This window comes from Periophthalmus magnuspinnatus, chromosome 15 (assembly GCF_009829125.3).
Source record: "Periophthalmus magnuspinnatus isolate fPerMag1 chromosome 15, fPerMag1.2.pri, whole genome shotgun sequence".
Taxonomy (NCBI): Eukaryota; Metazoa; Chordata; class Actinopteri; order Gobiiformes; family Gobiidae; genus Periophthalmus; species Periophthalmus magnuspinnatus.
The window spans coordinates 24,239,329-24,257,223 of NC_047140.1; the positions used below are offsets into that span (position 1 = coordinate 24,239,329).

The following is a 17,895-nucleotide window of genomic DNA, read 5'->3' on the forward strand; positions in this document are numbered from 1 at the left end:
TGGGGCGAATGGAGAGATCGAGGGGAGGGCTGGAGAGGAGAGGGACGTTGCGGTCTGACGCTGTCCAGACACGAGACTCTCCTCAGCTCTGAGCGCCTCACGAGACTCCCGGGCCGCTCTGACGCACATCGGCAGAATATAGCTTCATAAATCAGACAAAGTGAAGGGGGGTAGAGGGTGCTTCAGGGGACAAAAAGACACGCACACACAAGGAAGCAAGAGCAGTGCAAGAGACCCTCACCACTCTGCCCTATTTGTAACACAAAGAGCCCTGTGTAATTAGTGATACCAAAAAAGAGAGAGAAAAACAAGGACGCAGTATGAATTTATGAATACGACTTCTGTGCGAGCCAGCCCAGAAAATTATTTAGCAATCATATGTGAGTACATAAAAAAGAAAATGTGACATTTCTGTGGGGCAAAGACAAACAGTGATAAGGGTCTGGAGAGGGTACATAGCTGTACAATACATTTAGATTTGTATTATATTATATTAAACTATTATTAATAAAGTTATTCCAGACTTGACGTGCCAAACTCAGAAAAATACAGATAAGTCAGTGCATGCGAATCAATGAGCAAATCACATTATGGAGACAGGCAATTCACTGGAATTTATGAGGATGATAAAAAATAAAGTTTTCGTTTTTAAATTGGAATAGCATTTTGCAGATCAGATGTCCATATTATCTATCTACATTTGTGATTTCTTTCTTTTTATTAATGCTTGCATGGTGGATTCAAAGTAAAAAAGATGTGTGAATGTTAAAATAGTGCTTTTCCACTCTTGGTTGATTTGGCCCCTTTTCACTGAGACCCTTCTCCTCCTCTGCTCCAAACTGACAGACTCCTGGAGACTGAGTGCAACCGCAGTGACAGAGAGAGCTGTGGGGCCTGCGTCATTGTCCCACAACAGAACCGCCCAATCCGAGCCACCAGATCTGTGCCACATGTGGATGGAGGCCCAAACCCCTTGTCAAAAACAACCACATGTGCTGCGTTCAGATTCATGAATGACAGATGGAGAAGCTGCTGTGTGAGGCCACTGTGTTGTATTTAGTGTAATTATTTTCTTTATCCACAAACTTATAACAAGCACACATTAAAATGACATATTTAATGATTTAGTATTAAGATAATCTTTCACACATAAAAGTGCTTGGTGCTTTCCAAAATCCGGTGGTTACATGGATATGCTATTGCCTGCAACGTTCCACAGTATTAAACAAATCTTCCATTTATTCAATTAAAGGTGTTTTATTGCTAAAAATAAGTAGCTGGTAAAATCATACATTTTTACTGCGAGTGGGGTCACCTCTCCACAGGTCTGACCTGTAGAGACGTGACTTGCCCGGTGGCAGAACCTCCACCAGAAAAGTTGCTTTATGCATTTTTAAAATCCAAAGTGGAAAGTAAATAATGTTTACTAAAAGTCTGATCGCAATTTGGTCTATTGTTTCTTTACTCCTCAGTCACTTGGTGACACTCTCTGTCACACACACAGCCAAGGCAAAGTGTATTGAATCTAACTGCTTAAGTTAATCACTGTCTGTGGCCATTGTAGTTTTTCAAGAACCCAAATATTTTATTTGTTGCTGTCAGAATCGTGATTAAATTGTCATTGATATGCCAATTTGCCCAGCCCTACAGGAAAGCATGCACCAAATGTAGGCCTAATGACCAGTCTTAATAAGTCAAACGAGGTTGCTCATTTACATGGTCACACAGAGAGGAAGCTGTTAGCGTTAGCTGTTAGCTGCGTATTTGTAAGCTTTGGCTGAGATGTGGCTTTCTGACTCAGACGTGGGCTTCCTGTGTAAAAAGCTGAAGCCTGGGTTTTCTGCGCTCAGATTGTTGCATAACACTTATCTCCACTACAGCTACCACACCCTGGGAATAGGAAGGGGAAGCCAGTGCACTCACGGTCTGGCTTTCTGCAAAGTTTCAATCGCAACAAGCTCCTGTTTAAACCAAATGTATCTCAAATAGGGCTGTAGTCGTAATTCTCGGTCAACAAAAGAGATACCCTGTTGATCAAAACTACCATGATCTGACCATGTATCCAACCCAAACTGCTCCCACAAGACACAACTGCATGGGAGTTCATACAAATCAACTATTTTTACAGAAATGAACTAAGAGACAAAGTATTTATATTCAAAAAGTTACATATTAACTCCCAAATAATCAGCTAACTCACACCATACATCCCCCTATCTGCTGTTGTCCGATTTAAACTCTAAATAATAAGTAGGTAACCAATTAATCGACTAAATTGCCAACAGCCCTAACCTCAAACTAGGAAATATCCTTTTTCACCATCTTTTTTTTCGTCTTCTTATGTGTAGTGATTGGTTTACTAGTTTGAAATAAGTACCCATACTACCACTTTCTTATTGATTTATCCAGGCTTGGTCATAACACAAAAGAGTACTTGTTTGTGACCTCATGTAGCCTAGCCAGTTGGATTATATGCCTGAAGGTTTTAAATAAGCTACAATATCCTAGTAAAGTTTATGGGGAGTTTTATTCAGGAAATCAATTAGCCACGCCACTCTTTAATATGGAAAAGTAAATGCCCACGAGCAGCCAGAGTAATTACGTTAAAAATAAACAAATAAATGTGCTTTTAATTGTTGCTATGTTTTGAATTAGCAACTGACAGGAAGTGAAACAGCTCTGACGGTGGTAGACTCAGATGTCATAGTGAAACCAGCGAAGAACAGAGAGGAAAACCACAACAATTCTGACAACATGGTTCACGAGAGAGGAGTAGAGAAAGAAAGATCTCCTTTGACTTGTTTTTATTGAATTGGGCTCACGGTCAACAAATTAACGTTTTTATTTTGGGTTATTTTGGTTGGGTGTTACATTTAGATTCCCAATGCACAACTTGGTAAACTATGCTCTAGGCTTTAAGTTTAAACTCTGCTCTTAACAACATGCTTTTGCTGACTGAGGATTGGCTGTAGACGTCTCGATTAAAAAGCCACAGCCATTTTAAGATTAATTTACTGCACAGCCTTACAGTATGCATATGTTTCACTGTTGGCTTGATAACTCACATATAGTTATGATATGTGACTGTTAGAAAGATCTGATTGCATTCTAGCTTCATCGTCATGTAAACAAACCCCCCTCTCTCAACACTGCAAGAAAATGTCACTCAACTAAGCATGACCCTGCAACAATTGTGGTGGCGCTAGAGAGCAAGTTAACTCATATATGACAAATGAACATGGGATGAAAACAGGGAAAAGACCACTTCTGTTAATGCTACAGTCTTTCTGGCTGCAAGTCAAGGGCAAATTGCCAAGGTAGTACTTTTCACTTCACTGACATGAGGCCGCAGCAGGACGGACAGGGGGAGGAGGAGGGGGGCTGTGTGCGTCAGCAGCAGATCAGCCTGGGACTCCCTCTGCCAGGAGGTGGGACCCGACCCGCATGTGCTTCTTATCTTATCTTTGGCAAAAAGGCAAAGCGCAACAGAGCCAGGGAGACATGCTGTACGCCGCGCAGCCTGGATCAAGTGAAGAGCAACAAATGCACAACTTTTCTGCTTAGCTTGTCATGTTGAAGCCACATGTAGCCAACAAGTTACAACTGTGAATTTATATTTTTTATGATCCGTAACTTTTATTGTATTACTTTTTATACAATGGGACAGAGAAATGTTAGACTACAACACAGATAAATAATAAAATGCACAAAGTCCATGAAACAATGGAAAGTCGGTAGCATATTCACAAGTGCATTACGAGTTACAGATTGGAAGTTGGAAGTTATAATTTCCTGATCTGTGGTGGCTGTAACTTCTCATAGTTAATTTGTCACTATTACGTTATGTGTTCACAAATTTTGAGACAAAGTGTATAAACACGCCTTCAAATTTAAATGGCTTAGTTCTAGAGAGATTTGAATTTTTTTTCCTCCATCTAACAGTTGCATACACTCATTTGTGTACTATTTTGTGAATACTTCTTGCAGCTCTGCCAGGAGTCTACTTAGACTAAAGCCAGTACTCCAGACCAGCCCCTACGCAGCCCTCCACAAACACTATTGCACAATGATGCAGGCTCACACCTCTCACTCAGAGACACAGATTTCCATGGAAATGTCATTTGCATTATTTCCACCTACATGCTCCTGGTCATTAGAAGTAAGAGGTGAGGGCTGTAAACTGCAGACGTAGGTGGAGATAAGGCATTGGATTGAACCTTCATTGTGTACTTGGACTGAATGATTTTGGAAAATATCTAATTGCATTTTTTCTGAGAGACAATTTAGGATGCATTTTAAATACACCCAGTATCATTAAAGAAAACACATTATGTTTTTGTCTGCTACATAGGTATAATCTATTCTATGGCACTTTATTCTATGGTACACTGTGGGCTTTTAAATACTACTTTGATCTAAAATAACTTAATAAAAGAAACAAGACCACCAACCTCTGGTTGAAAATTGTGGAGCTGACTCCCACTTGCCCCTTTACCGTAAATGCCTTCATACCAAAGCACTGCACACTACTGTCCACTGCCCTACTTATAGCTGCAGTTCATGTTAGCAAGCATTGGATTTTTAAAAATTTGTGCCAAATTTTTTGTGCTGAATCCTACAGGTCTCACTGTTAAAAAAAAATCTAAAAAAGAAGTAACCACAAAACAGTGGGTGTACTTGAGGGGTATTGGAAAACAGCATCCTGCATGCAGGACAATAAAGATGAAAATACCTCATGCAAACATGATATTTTGTTGTTTGTACTGGACATTTTATTAAATGAATAACTGCAGTCTTAGTCATTTTGTGTTACTTGCTGCCATTCAAATTGAAAACTGAAGTTGTACTACTGGGTACAAAGCAGCTCCACTCATGACTGTGGGCAAACCAGGCCAGTATTCACACTCAAATTCACAACTACAGAAAAAAAAATCACAAATACAGCAGTGTAAAAAAATTTGTGAAACATCTGATAAGTTTGGGATGACTGCTTTTGCGTCAGAGTGGTGTGTGTGTCCTTAAGAGACACATCAGTTATGACAGTTCTTCAACAAGAACTTAAAAATCACCAAAGCAATCTATTCATTGTTGAAAAATTTGTGATAAATATTTAGTTTTCTTTTGACATATTAGGGGAATTTTAAGTTAATCTGATGTTAAAGCCGTAGAGTCAAAACTTCCAAAGTAAAACAAAAAAACTAGGAAAAAAAATAGGGCTTTAGGAAAGAAACAATACATCAGTACGAGTAACGAACAATTCAGTGGAAGGGAGCAACAAAGACTTGTTGCTCCCTTCCACTGAATTGTAATTTAAAAAATGTAACTTATGTTATGAGTGATATGGGCAGCGGGCAGTCAAAAACTAAAGCAATCCGCTTGTTTAATCTAAAACATGAAAAAAAAAAACGAAACTAAAAATAAATAATAATAAATAATCAAGATTTCAATTATAATCTAACAAATATTTTCAATAACTGACTAGTCCTACTATGAACTGTGAGATACTTCTTGCAGGGGGATTGTGACTTGAGCTGTCCAGTTTTGAAAGATTTGAAATATATTGTGTAGCCTAGCAAAAAAACTCATGCATTTTCTTCTAGTTTTTCATGACCAGATTTGCGTCACTGGAGTGATGTGTATTCACTGTTGGGGTCTTTACATTTCAGCTGAAGCTGAACTCAGGCCAAAGGAGCAGTAACGAGAAGCACAGATCTGGAGTTCTGTATGGACCCTGACACTACAGGATGAACTATAAGCAAATACACTATGTCCACAAACACACATCCACAGGTCAGCTACAACTTGACGAGAAAGTCCTCTATCTGACTGCTTAGTGGTAAGTGGTAGAAACTATTTGTTAAGATATAAACACACTTTATTACACATTAATTGCTATTCATGTTTCACTATATTTGTAATTAAATCCCTGTGTGACAAAGAGGCAATGTCTGAGTTGCACTTACGGGAAGCTTTATAGCATTTACTTATTGATTTATTTCACAGACTGGACAGTAAATGTATTTGAAGACAACCTCAGGGTGCAATCTGTGGCTAACTGATACACACTACGCTTAAGAGATGTCACAAATAATATAAAATAATAAATATATAATAATGTAATTTGAGCTAATCTATCAAATAAGTAATAAAGTATAACATATGAACAATTTCAATAATTTCATAAAAAATGTTCTGTGTTCCAATAACTATAAAAATGTAAAATTGCAATTGTGGCACAACACGCTGACTTTGTCCAAGTTTGATAAGATTTAAAACAAGCAATAGGCCTACTCCTCTGGTTAAAATTACCACATGAAATCTGTTTTCAAAACAAAATTTATGTTTTCAGAGAGGTGTCTTTCCTCTGAGAGAGAAACATGCCACCATGCAGGAAATATCCAGTCCGAGGACTTCCTGTTTAACAATGCACCCTTCTTCATAAAGTTAAGCAATTTGTCAACAACCAATTGAGTTTGAAAATGCCTGGGAGATCACATTAGAGCTGACCCAGACTGACCCACCGCACCGAGCAGGACGCATCAACAAACAATGACCGCACATACGTAAGAAGTGGCTGTATGTTACGACAGCGTCATACACTGAAGAACATGCTGTCTTTATAGAGCAGAGTCTCACGGGAAACACTAGGATGTCTGCTGCACACTTATGCTCAACAAACCAGCACTTTCAGAAAACCATACAGGGTAATACACCATTAAGACCTGAAATGTACTAATTCGTGCAAATACAACTCAAATAAAACTTTTTTGGGTCTATATTAAAATAATTTATAAACATTTCGTTTGACATTTGTATTTTGTATCCAATTGGCAAAATATTAAGTGTGATTGGCTTGCCATCAGAAGGTTTGATACTGGCTTAAGTGTCATACAGAAAAGTGCACGAATATTCAAATGTATGTAAACATAGCAATCGATATATTTTTAATAATTACTATATTCCATACAGTTACTATTTCACCATGATATTATGCAAAACATAACTATTTCCCCCTTGGTCAACAAAAAATAGAAAAAAAAAACAAAAAACAATTACAACAATGCTGGCTAGTTTTATGCGACTGTTAAACAATTGCTCATGTTAACTGTGATGATATGAAATATGACCACAGGCGCTGGACATTTTCCATAAGGCTTTCTGAATCTGACATGAGTTGTTTTATTAATAACATAAAGTGTGAATGAGCCCTGAAATCTGACATTCTTGTCCTTTTTTGGTCAGTTACCTCTGTACTGTACCTCTATAGTGCATTCCATTACTACAGTTTACTGCTATGTGTGTACTTTGGCATCAGTCACCAACCCAGGCCCCAGTGTTAACATGTTATTACAGTGTGCCACTAAAGGTCAAACAAGGTGCCACTAAAACAACTGTAAATGGATTGATCCAGCAGAACTTTCAACAACAATCACACATGCAAAGAACTGTGCTTTGAGTGTAGAGATTCTTCCAAGTATAAAATAACAACATACTTATAAACAGTGGAGCGTTGCAGCTATAAACCAGACCACACACAAGACAGAGGACTTGTTATTCTAAATACAAATTTGGATTTCTGACAAATATCAAATTATCGAAATAAAGTAGGCCAAACAAATGTGGTATTTTTCAGGTCGCTAGGAATTCCTTTGCCTAATTGTTTTTATAGAAAGATAGCAAATATAAGTAGTCTTAAACTTTTTATAGTGTATAGTGAATCTGGGACAAGATTATGTTGCTTTTGTAATATTTGTCATATTTTTTTGTAAAAATGCAGATTATAAAACGTGTTTTAGATCACACAATAGCCTATACATTGCTAAAATATGCAACAGTAAAATGTAGTAAAATTAACAATATAATAAACCATGAATGACACCGATATAATTATGTATTTTTGGGGGGGGGGAAACAAAACAAAAAAATAAACAAAACAAAAAAATAAAGTAAACAAACTCCCAAATAGCAGCCTTCACATCGTCACACACTCGCACTGCAGTCCTCGTGCCTCCGCCACACACCGGCTGGTCCCATCCCAGACACATCCTCCACGAGCCCACTGTATTTCAGCTCAAATGTGCGTGCAGACATTTCCTAAATCACTTCCCTGTCTGATCCCACTTTAATGAAGTCCCCACCCATCCCGTTCAGCGACACTGTGTGTCATTCATAAAGTTGGAGAGACAAGTAACAGCGCACGGGACTCTGCGGGACCGGTGGGAATGTCCCAAACGTGTGCACGACTGCACCAACAAGACCAAGTAATGTTATGTCGTTACTGCACACAGTTAACGCATGTTGTTGAAATTACTCACTTGCACCAAGGAAACAGTCCGTTAACCTTCTGAAACAGCTTGTTGAAGACGGACCATCTTCCATGTCGGATTGCGAGCGCTAAAAGAGAAAGGTGCCTTGGAGAAAAGTGCGCCTCTGCAACTGCAACTTTGTGCGTCTGAAACCCAAACTCCTCCAGCGGCTCCAAATGTGTGATGACAGTCGTGTCCCGCACAACTGAGGCCGTGCACGGTCAAAGCTGCCCACCCTCCCTCCTCCTCCGCCAGCGCTATGACCCAGCACCGCTGGCCGAGCTGTGGCTGCAGTCGGTCCGCCTCCTCGGCGTAGTGGCTCCGCTGTGGAAGAGCAGCAGCAGACTGGGCCAGGCAGACGGAGACGCAAAGGCACACATAGCACTCGCAGTGAGAGAGGGGAGTAAACACACACATTTTGGCGTGGAGAGGAGGGCGGGACAAGAGCGTGCCACAGTCAAGTGCAGAGCAACAGATAGACACCGAGAACACTCGTGCCTTCAAATTAAAAGTAGGCTACGCTTACACTGGTGCGTCAAGAGGTTTATATAGGCCTGCACGTGACCCATGGCACTGGACTGTTCACAAATAGTTTGCATGTGCGCACATTTGAAAAAAAAGCACACTCTTTTGAGATTAACGTTTTAAATCCTCACACGTGGTCGAACTATTGAACGTACATAACAGTTCAACATTTTAAGAAATCTGGTCATTTCCGATGTTGTCGTGACACTTGACGCATGAGAGATGCGCTACACGGCTGCGTAAAGGGGGCGGGGTCAGAGCTCTCCAGAGACGCGCTGCTGTTTCCTGAGGCTCGACTTTTTAGTCAAACAGGCGACGGTGACAACCCTCAAATCTACAGCGAGCCACTGCAAAGCAAAGATTAACGACACTATTTGCATTACCTGATACATTTCCCCCCATAATAATACAGACACAGTTGGGCCATGTTCTAAATGGGCTTGCGGGGATTGCATGCGTTCATTTCCCAATGTTAGAATCAACACTTTTGGCGTTGAAAAAAGATGAGTAAATGACTGTATCAGAACTAACAGGAGGGGTGTTCTTTTAGACCCCACTTTATGAATGGCTCATTCAGCAAAAGACATCCATTCAGAAAGTATGCCACAGTACCCCAATACCATAGTCAGTTTCTGAACCCAGCGAACAATGTGTCAAACACTTCAGATGTAGTTTAACTGACACAGGATGACGGGCATGACTATAACGATTGCCTGATCTATCTAACATTTGCACTGACAGTAGTGCACCCAAATACATTTTCTTACAGAAGAGATATGTACCATATGGTACAAGTACAGATGTACTACACCAGTGGACACAGCTCTTCCACAAACCGTTGTCACAATAAAGCACCGTAACTTGAAGATGGATGGATTTACATACATTCTGTAACACCACATTATAACTTTCTATGGTGGGAAATCACTTCATCAAAACACCATTGTTTTGTTGTATTTCTTTACATGTTTGAAAAATACTGTTGAACCTTCTATGAACTCTATTAGAACATGTTTTCTGTATGTCAGAGAAGCATCACAAGTTATCACAAATTAGAGGCAACTTAAAGGCAAAATACTGTATAAACCCTATGTATTACAGAATCAAATTGCACGCTTTTGTGTTCTAAATGAATTGTTCTCCCTATCTCTTTGCCCGTGCAGATACGGGACCCTTATCAGTGCGAGGTTAGACTCATTTTGCAACCTGATCCAGAGTAAACGGTGTCGCACTGCCTCGCGGCTGCAGCACACAAAAGCACTTGAGGCACAAGGTACGTCAGCAAGTGCACTATCAATCAGTAGCATTCCTACACACAGGCAGCTGGTCCATGCAGAGGTCAGTTATGACAAAATGCACACAAAGTTTTAATAAGAAAGGTGCAAAAATATGAAATGATATTGTAAAAATGAAAGATAATTATAGCAATATAATAATAAAAGTTCAAATAAAAAGAGTTGAAGAGTTAATAAATGAAAACATACACTAAACTGATCATGATCCCTAAAAACATCTAGTTCTTCTTGTTTTGATGGTTCTATTATATCAAATGTTTGCAGTGGTTTGTAGAGCCAAGTTTTATGTTATCTTTAGTTTTTGTAAACTTCTTGGCACTATTTTTGGTAATTGGGTTATGAAAAGTACTGGTACCTAGATACTAATTAACACTAAAACAAATATCAAAACTAGATACTCATTTGAACAAGCATCAATACTGAAAAAAATTATCTTGAGCAGAACTAGTTTATGATCACATGGCACTATTAAAGAAGCAATTATTAATCTGTATCCAAAATGAAACGTGTAAGTAAGAGCATGTTTATTATCTTTGAGTTATCTGTAACAAGTATTGAGTCTAGCCCTTAGTATCGAAATCTACTTTGGAATTTTACTATTGTGACAACATTATTAGATAATTTATGCAAAAGAACTTACAAATATTGCTGAACTTTCCAAGCTTTTGTCAGGGGTATAGTATGAATCAGGGCCTGTGACAGAAGACGACAGCTCAATCTAACCCTTAGGTGAACTTTTAGTCTCCAAAATAACATGAACATTGAATTACTTTTTCCACTTTCTCTCTCTAATGGGAATTATATTATTTTTTCCAACTATAGTGTGTTGGAAGTATATGGAAAAGTACACAAAGGCAATAAGATAATCCCTGCAAATTGTCAGATGTTTCCAGTGCTATTTTGAGAGTGCAAAGCAACATGCGTCACATGTGTACACCTCTGAACAGTCAGAGGTTGCCTAAGATTGACTATGAGAAAATGAAAATGACATGAGAAAATTGTGGAAATGAAAGAAGAAAAAGTACCAGAGAAAAAAACACGGATGGTGTAAATGTGTAATGCCACATTTTTCAATTGGTACTACTGATTTGAGATTACTCATCCTTTGCATTACTATGACAACTGTGCCCAAACTTGTATTTAAAAGTGAAAGTAATGGCTTCGAGATTGCACAGTGAGCATACTTGACCACTTTGACAATTGCCCTCAAATTAAAAATGCATGTAAAATTGTGCAATCCTTATACATACAGACAAAATGCTGCTGTTCTTGCTGCTGCTAGTTAAGTCTGTGAAATATCTCTCTTGATCTGTATTGCTTTATACAGGCATTTTTGTGTTAACATTATCCTTCTGTCAAACCCAATATCCATCTTCCAATAGATACCATATGTGATCTGAGAAATTTATGGAAATCAGAAAATGTGATGATGAAAGAGGCTGAAACCTCATGCTTCATAATAGGGCTCTGTGTTTTAATGTACAGCTTTACTATTATACCCTGTAGAGAAACCGCCATGCCTAACTGTTGGCACTGGTTTAGCTTTTAACCAAACATTCTGACGTCTGCGGGCCTGTGCTTCTTAAATACAGCTCTTCTACGTCTGCGCGCACATGCATCTACAACACTCCTCCTCTTCCACTTAAAGACATTTGTGATCTAGGCTCTGTGTGTTAGGCTGCGAGCGTGCCGCAGATGTAAGCGAAACATTTACGCATCACATGAGAGCACACACACATACAAGCTGTGGTACATTCAGAGAGGCACATGCAGCAGACACACACACACACAGTCCCCTCCCCCACTGGATCCTCTGTTCTGACAATCCACAGGACAGCCAGGAGCATTGACGTCAGAGGCAGGCCCATGAAAATACAGGGTCCCTGGGGGGCTAGGGGAGTTATGCACATCTTCACAGCTTGGCTCATAACTAGTCCAACCACCATTGAGCATGTTCCTGCCTTCGATTGCTCCCATTTGTTGAAATATGCAATCATAAAAAAGAACGGCTAAATTTACACAAAGCCTGACATGCACAAATTTGCATGTGACTGCAATGCGGCTCATCTGAAACGTGACGTCAATGTACGTCATTGAACTGTGATCCGTCAGGGCCGCCGTGTGAAAGCGCCTCGTTTAAGTTCATGCTAACAAAACCAGAGCACATCCGCTACCTGCACGCTATTCCCGTTATAATGTTTTAGATAAGTGTGCTCACATTTACATTGGAGGTGCCCACAAGAGAGGGCTGTTGCTCAGACTGTCCCACGAGAAAACAACACAGCTTTGTTTGTTCTCAGAAAATGTTTTCGCTTTTCATGGTTAGGACATTATCGCCATTAGCAACATTGTAATCTGTTCTTGATCTCACGTTTTCTATGAGCACCAAGAGTGCCCATCAGGAGTCTAAAAAGAAACTAAACAAGATTATGCTGACACTGTTCTAAATTGGTAACATATGATGATGTGCAGAAAAGATGATTGCATAAATCTTAACATTCCAAGAAAACAAATATCATAATTAATTTAAAGGCACGCACTTGTAATCAAGCAAAGATGTGATAACTGGTGTATAACATGTGTGTATACAACTAGATTAAGTTTAAGTTATTTACACATCAGCTGATGGAAACAGTGGAGGTGATGTCTGTGATGTCAGAACATAGTACTGTAGACTGATTATTTTATGTAAGTTTTTCTTTAAAATATTATAATTACACAGTTAAATTTGACATATCATCATCATATCATTTTTATTGTTTAACACACACAGCTCAGTCTGTAGTTTTTCTTTAAAGGAGAACACTAACATTTTACCCAAAAAATTTCAACCGTAACTCAACTATTATATTTATAGCTAGGCCTTTTTGTCCTGATATATAGACTGAATATAAATGCTCACGTTGGTCCAGAGTGTCTGCGTGGTCAACAGGAAGCAGCAGATCTGGAGGGGCTTGCCTTTTATGGTCTTATTACAGACAGAGAGGAACCCGGGCAGAGGAAGATGCTCTCAACGTCAGTCAGCCTATTGTCCATAATCAGGTTCTGCTTGATACTGATACTTACCATACAGTGCATAAACCATATCATTGTGCTCATTTGTAGGCTTCTGCAATTAATCCAATTTAAATCAAGTTCTACAGGTCTACAGCCAAACCTGTAGCATTGGGGAAATAAATTATATATTTTTTCGTGAGTTAAATGGTATTGGAACACATTTATTTGTTGTTTAAGGATTTGTTTAAAAAAAAAGTCTAGATTGTCTATATTCACAAACATTATTATTAAAAGCTACATTAAAATAGTTTGAATTAAAATTTTAAAAAGCTTGAATATAATAATAAATTGTGATTGGTCAATATACGAGGGAAATGATTGATTATTAATGCAGTCTACTACAGGGCTATGAGTAATACTTCCCCTAAATGCAATCGGTGCAATTTGTTTTCTAGAATTAGCACAGCTCCATCAGTAACAATCCCTCTGTCAGATTGAATGTGACAATGTGATGGCACATGACATATGCAAGCACCATTTCCCATGACTGCTGCTAATTGACACATTCAAAAGTTTATGTTAGCGGTCTTCATCATCTGTCTTATTCTTATGGCTAGCACAAGTTCCTCCAAGCCATTTTTGAATGAATATGGTGCATTTTATGTCAGATGCCCTTCCAGCAAAACTCTGCTTAATTTATCCAGGATCGGGACACAATGAATGAAATATTATGAGTATAGTTTTATCAAGAATCAAACCCGCTATGGCTTTTCTCTACGATATTACATTTTACTGCTCTTTTTACACAGACCTGGTATCCAGTATAACAAGCTGGACCAAATACAGGTTTATAGACAGTCCTCACAGTCAAATTGCACTGTTTAGCTGCATCCAACAATACCAAAGACACCTGAATTCATTGAGTCGGTTTTGCACAGCCTGGTTCTTCATTTTCCAGAAAACACTGTCTACTCCATCACTAAACAGGTCACGACAGGTCAAACTTTAAAGGATGCTGTCAGAGGCATGCAGAGTGTGGCTTCATGAACAGATGACACACAAGAGGAGATGAAACAATGGAGCAAAACCAAACATAACAAAACAGCCTTTATGCTTATCTTAGTGTTATAGTTTATATGTGTAGCATATCGCATTTTGCGGTATGAAATTCAAAACGACATTATTGTTTCCTATATCAAATTCATTTCATGATTTCTTTACAAAAATGGCTATAAAAATATGGCATAAAAATTAATAAACCACGTCAGATTAAATGTGAACTGATGCAATATGTAGTTTATATAGCAAACATTTCCATGCAAATGAATGCATCTTCTACAAAACTAAAAACTGTTTTATAGTAGACTCTTGAATGTGCAAAACAGGACAGGGGATTAGGAATACATTTGAGAAAGCCAAATCAGACCTGTTTATACTACTGGAAAATTTGCCTCAAGCAAAACATCCAGTGCCATAATAAATGTACAATATCTTCTTTATATATATGAATGGTGTAGAAGCATTAGCAGAGGTCTGTCTTTTTCTTGTACGTCTAATGCTGATAACTGTAATGTGTCCCTTTAACACCTCTTACTCTCGCTCTCTATTCTGTGATCCAGACCCCATGCTGTAATTACATTCACAAAAAGAAAAGAGGATTAGCACGGATAATATACCGAGGAATAAATGAAGGGCTTGTCGATAAGTTTTCTATCAATCGACCGTAGCTAAAAGCCTGCTCAGACAATCGTGGAGGTGTAGAGCCGTAAAGAGGCAAAAGCAGACGCCACATGAATAAAATAATACATAAAAAAGGATTTAAATGGTCGAAGAAAAAAAATGTGATGACAGAAGGGGGAGAGGGGAAGAGGGAGGGGGGGACATATGCGTCAGAGCTGCACCCAGTGAAGTCAGAGCAGAGGCAGAATGGAGCAGAGAAGCTGTTACTGCCAATAAAATATTATGGGCAGCGAAAGGAAATATGGCAATGCTTAAAACATATGGTCAGGCTTTTGCCTTTGGAGAATTGTGAGTAGTATTTTCATCTTTCTACAGTGATGACAGAGGCTTTTACAAATGACTTGAGAATTCAGATAAGGAAGTGAAAGAAAAGTTCAAATCAAATTATATGTGACACAATAAAAGTAGTTTGTGAAAAAATAATAAAACCCAGATACTAAACGATTAGAAGTATCGGTGCTCATTTGAACAAGTATAAATACTGAACAAAAATCACATAGATAGGACACAGCTGAACCTATTCTGAATATAACTATAACAGTAAATAGAAACAAAACTAATGTAAAATCAGCAATTATTACACATAAAAACATGCTATTATCATTAGAGGTAGGTACATAATTATGAGTCAATATATAGAAGACATTTTTTCAACCAGGCATCTCAGATAATATTAGTATGATTGACAGTAACAGTAGTAACATACAATTTTACTACTACAAATATGATACTATACTATACTATACTACTGCTATTAGTTCTACTGCTTCAATTGCACTTACTACTCACCTCTCATCTAGATCTGTCATGATAATTACTATATATCGACTAATTTCTTTGCATTTGGAGGGATATTGGAGGGTAATTTTGTCTGCACTGAGATAAGAAGCTGTAGAGGGTTGAATAAATAATTTCTATCACTCATTATAGATAGAAAACTAATACTAAAGTGTTATTCTGTTATTTATCTGTTGCACCTCATTTGTTATCGTTACAGGTTTACAGTCTCAACCAACATCAACACATTTGAATTGAAAGCGATTTCTGACAAACTGCTGCTAAAACAAGTCCTACTACTTCAAGTACTACTACTACAACTATCACAGCTACCACTACTATCCAATCCATCAAACGACATGACGAAAAACCACCACTAATGCTCTTTCTGCTCCTACATTCACTTTGCAATCAAGGTCATAATTTTAACACAACCTTCTTATACCATACAATTTGAGGTAAACTTGAATGCAACATATTCTAATGGTTACCATATAATTACTAGTTTAAAAATTCCAAATGGTCGTCCCTGGTAACAACATGTTTATGCCCTGATACGGAGAGCATGCATCTTTTCACGCATACGCAAATCCTGGCCATTTAGATTAGAGGGCCGTGTTTCTGTTGGCAGCACTTCTGACCCACATTAGCACATCCGTATTTCGTGAGGATGATGATGATGAGCATGTGGTCAGGGGCCTTTTGGGAGGGGGGCGGGGCATGTGGCTTGCTGACGTCATTGGACACGAAAAAGGCTTCACAGAGCAGCATCAGAAGCTCCAGGTAGGGCAGGTCCAAGCTGTGCACATGAGCTTTAAATATTCAACAGCAGATGGAAATTACGCACGCAACAAAGATGGTAGAGCATATTTTATACATGGACTTATTTTACTTACGCTGTATCTTTTGTCTATTCATTTTGGTTTCATTAGATTAAAAACATATATTGTCTAAAATACTACAACAAAGATTTCTTCAAGGTTTTGCAAATGATGGAAAATTAGCAGCATTGCCATGGTAATTATGTAAAATGTATTATACCTTAAAATATTATACTAATAAAAACTAGCACTCAAAATGTTGCATGTAATGGTGAGGGAATATGCCAGCAATAAACTACAATTTATTTAATTTTGCTCAGGTTTTTCTCTTTTAAAGAATTTTTATTCTTCATGTAGGCATAGGTTTTATAACAGATGCCCTCCAAAGCACAACTGTCTTTGTTTATCTTAGACTGGGATTGTCACATACAGTTTATAGTCACAAGGAATGTTTATAGTCTGATAGAAATTTTACCACATGCTCCAGATTTTTTTTTCATTTCCAAATAAAAATAGATAAATAATAAGATTTGACTTTGATTGAGGTAACTGTATGGATGGATCATTATATTTCTTATATTTATTTTCCTATATTTTGTTATGAATCATAGTTACCCCTGTTTTATTCTGAGGACCAATATCTTCTATTGCTACATTAAACATGATAAGTGCATATTTCCCCTTTGTGACGCTCACTATAGTGCAGCATCTGTGACATGAGCACTGTAACGGGGGATCCACAGGTGATGACGCAAACAGGAGACGTGTGCTGTGACCTCATCAGCGCTCCATCAGCCAACACCTCTCTCACTCTCTTTCTCTCTTTTTTTCCCTCTCTCCACGTCCCTGTCTCTGACCTCTTCTCTTTCTCTCTGTTGTTCACTCCTTTTCTATCTCTCTCTCTCCCCACTGTCTTTCTGTCTCTCACTGTATCACTCTATACCTCCACCCTCTCTTCTTCTCTTTTTTCCCTCTCTCCATGTCCCTGTCTCTGACCTCTTCTCTCTTTCTCTCTGTTCTTCACTCCTTTTCTATCTCTCTCTGTCCCCACTGTCTTTCTCTCTCTCTCACTGTATCGCTGCATCCCTCCACCCTCTCTCACTCCCTCTCTAAGTTCAACCTCTCTTTCTCTCCCTCTCACCCCTCTCTCTCCCCTTGTCAGTGTCTATTCCCTTTCTGTCTTTCTTTTTCTCTCTCCCTCACTCTCGCTACCTTTCTCTTTCTCCCCCTAATTTCTCTGCCTCTGTCCCACTCCCCCTCTTTTCTCCCCCCCTCTTGCACATATTACCAATCCTTTCCTCACTTGTCCGTGTCCCGTGTGCTGCTATACCGTCCCGTACAAACCCAGTCTCATGTCACAGAGGCGTGCTGCAGCCTGTGAGTGCTGCTAACATCATCACACCTGCAAGTGTCCGGAGCAGCACCACTGGAGCT

General features: G+C 38.7%; 1 protein-coding gene across 5 annotated transcripts in view; it reads right to left on the reverse strand.

The window, feature by feature from the left end:
• Positions 1 to 17,895, reverse strand: part of pde10a (phosphodiesterase 10A) — a 49,907-nt gene that overhangs the window by 27,151 nt on the left and 4,861 nt on the right. The window contains exon 1 of one of the 5 annotated variants that reach the window (XM_033979691.2): positions 8,316 to 8,684. The exons of 3 other annotated variants lie outside the window; for them this stretch is intronic. In XM_033979691.2, coding sequence (XP_033835582.1) covers positions 8,316 to 8,379 — 64 coding nt within the window. In that variant the 5' untranslated portion in view covers positions 8,380 to 8,684. Of the gene's footprint in view, positions 1 to 8,315; positions 8,685 to 17,895 lie in introns of those variants that run through there. One more of the 5 variants, XM_033979688.2, reaches the window with a different exon arrangement.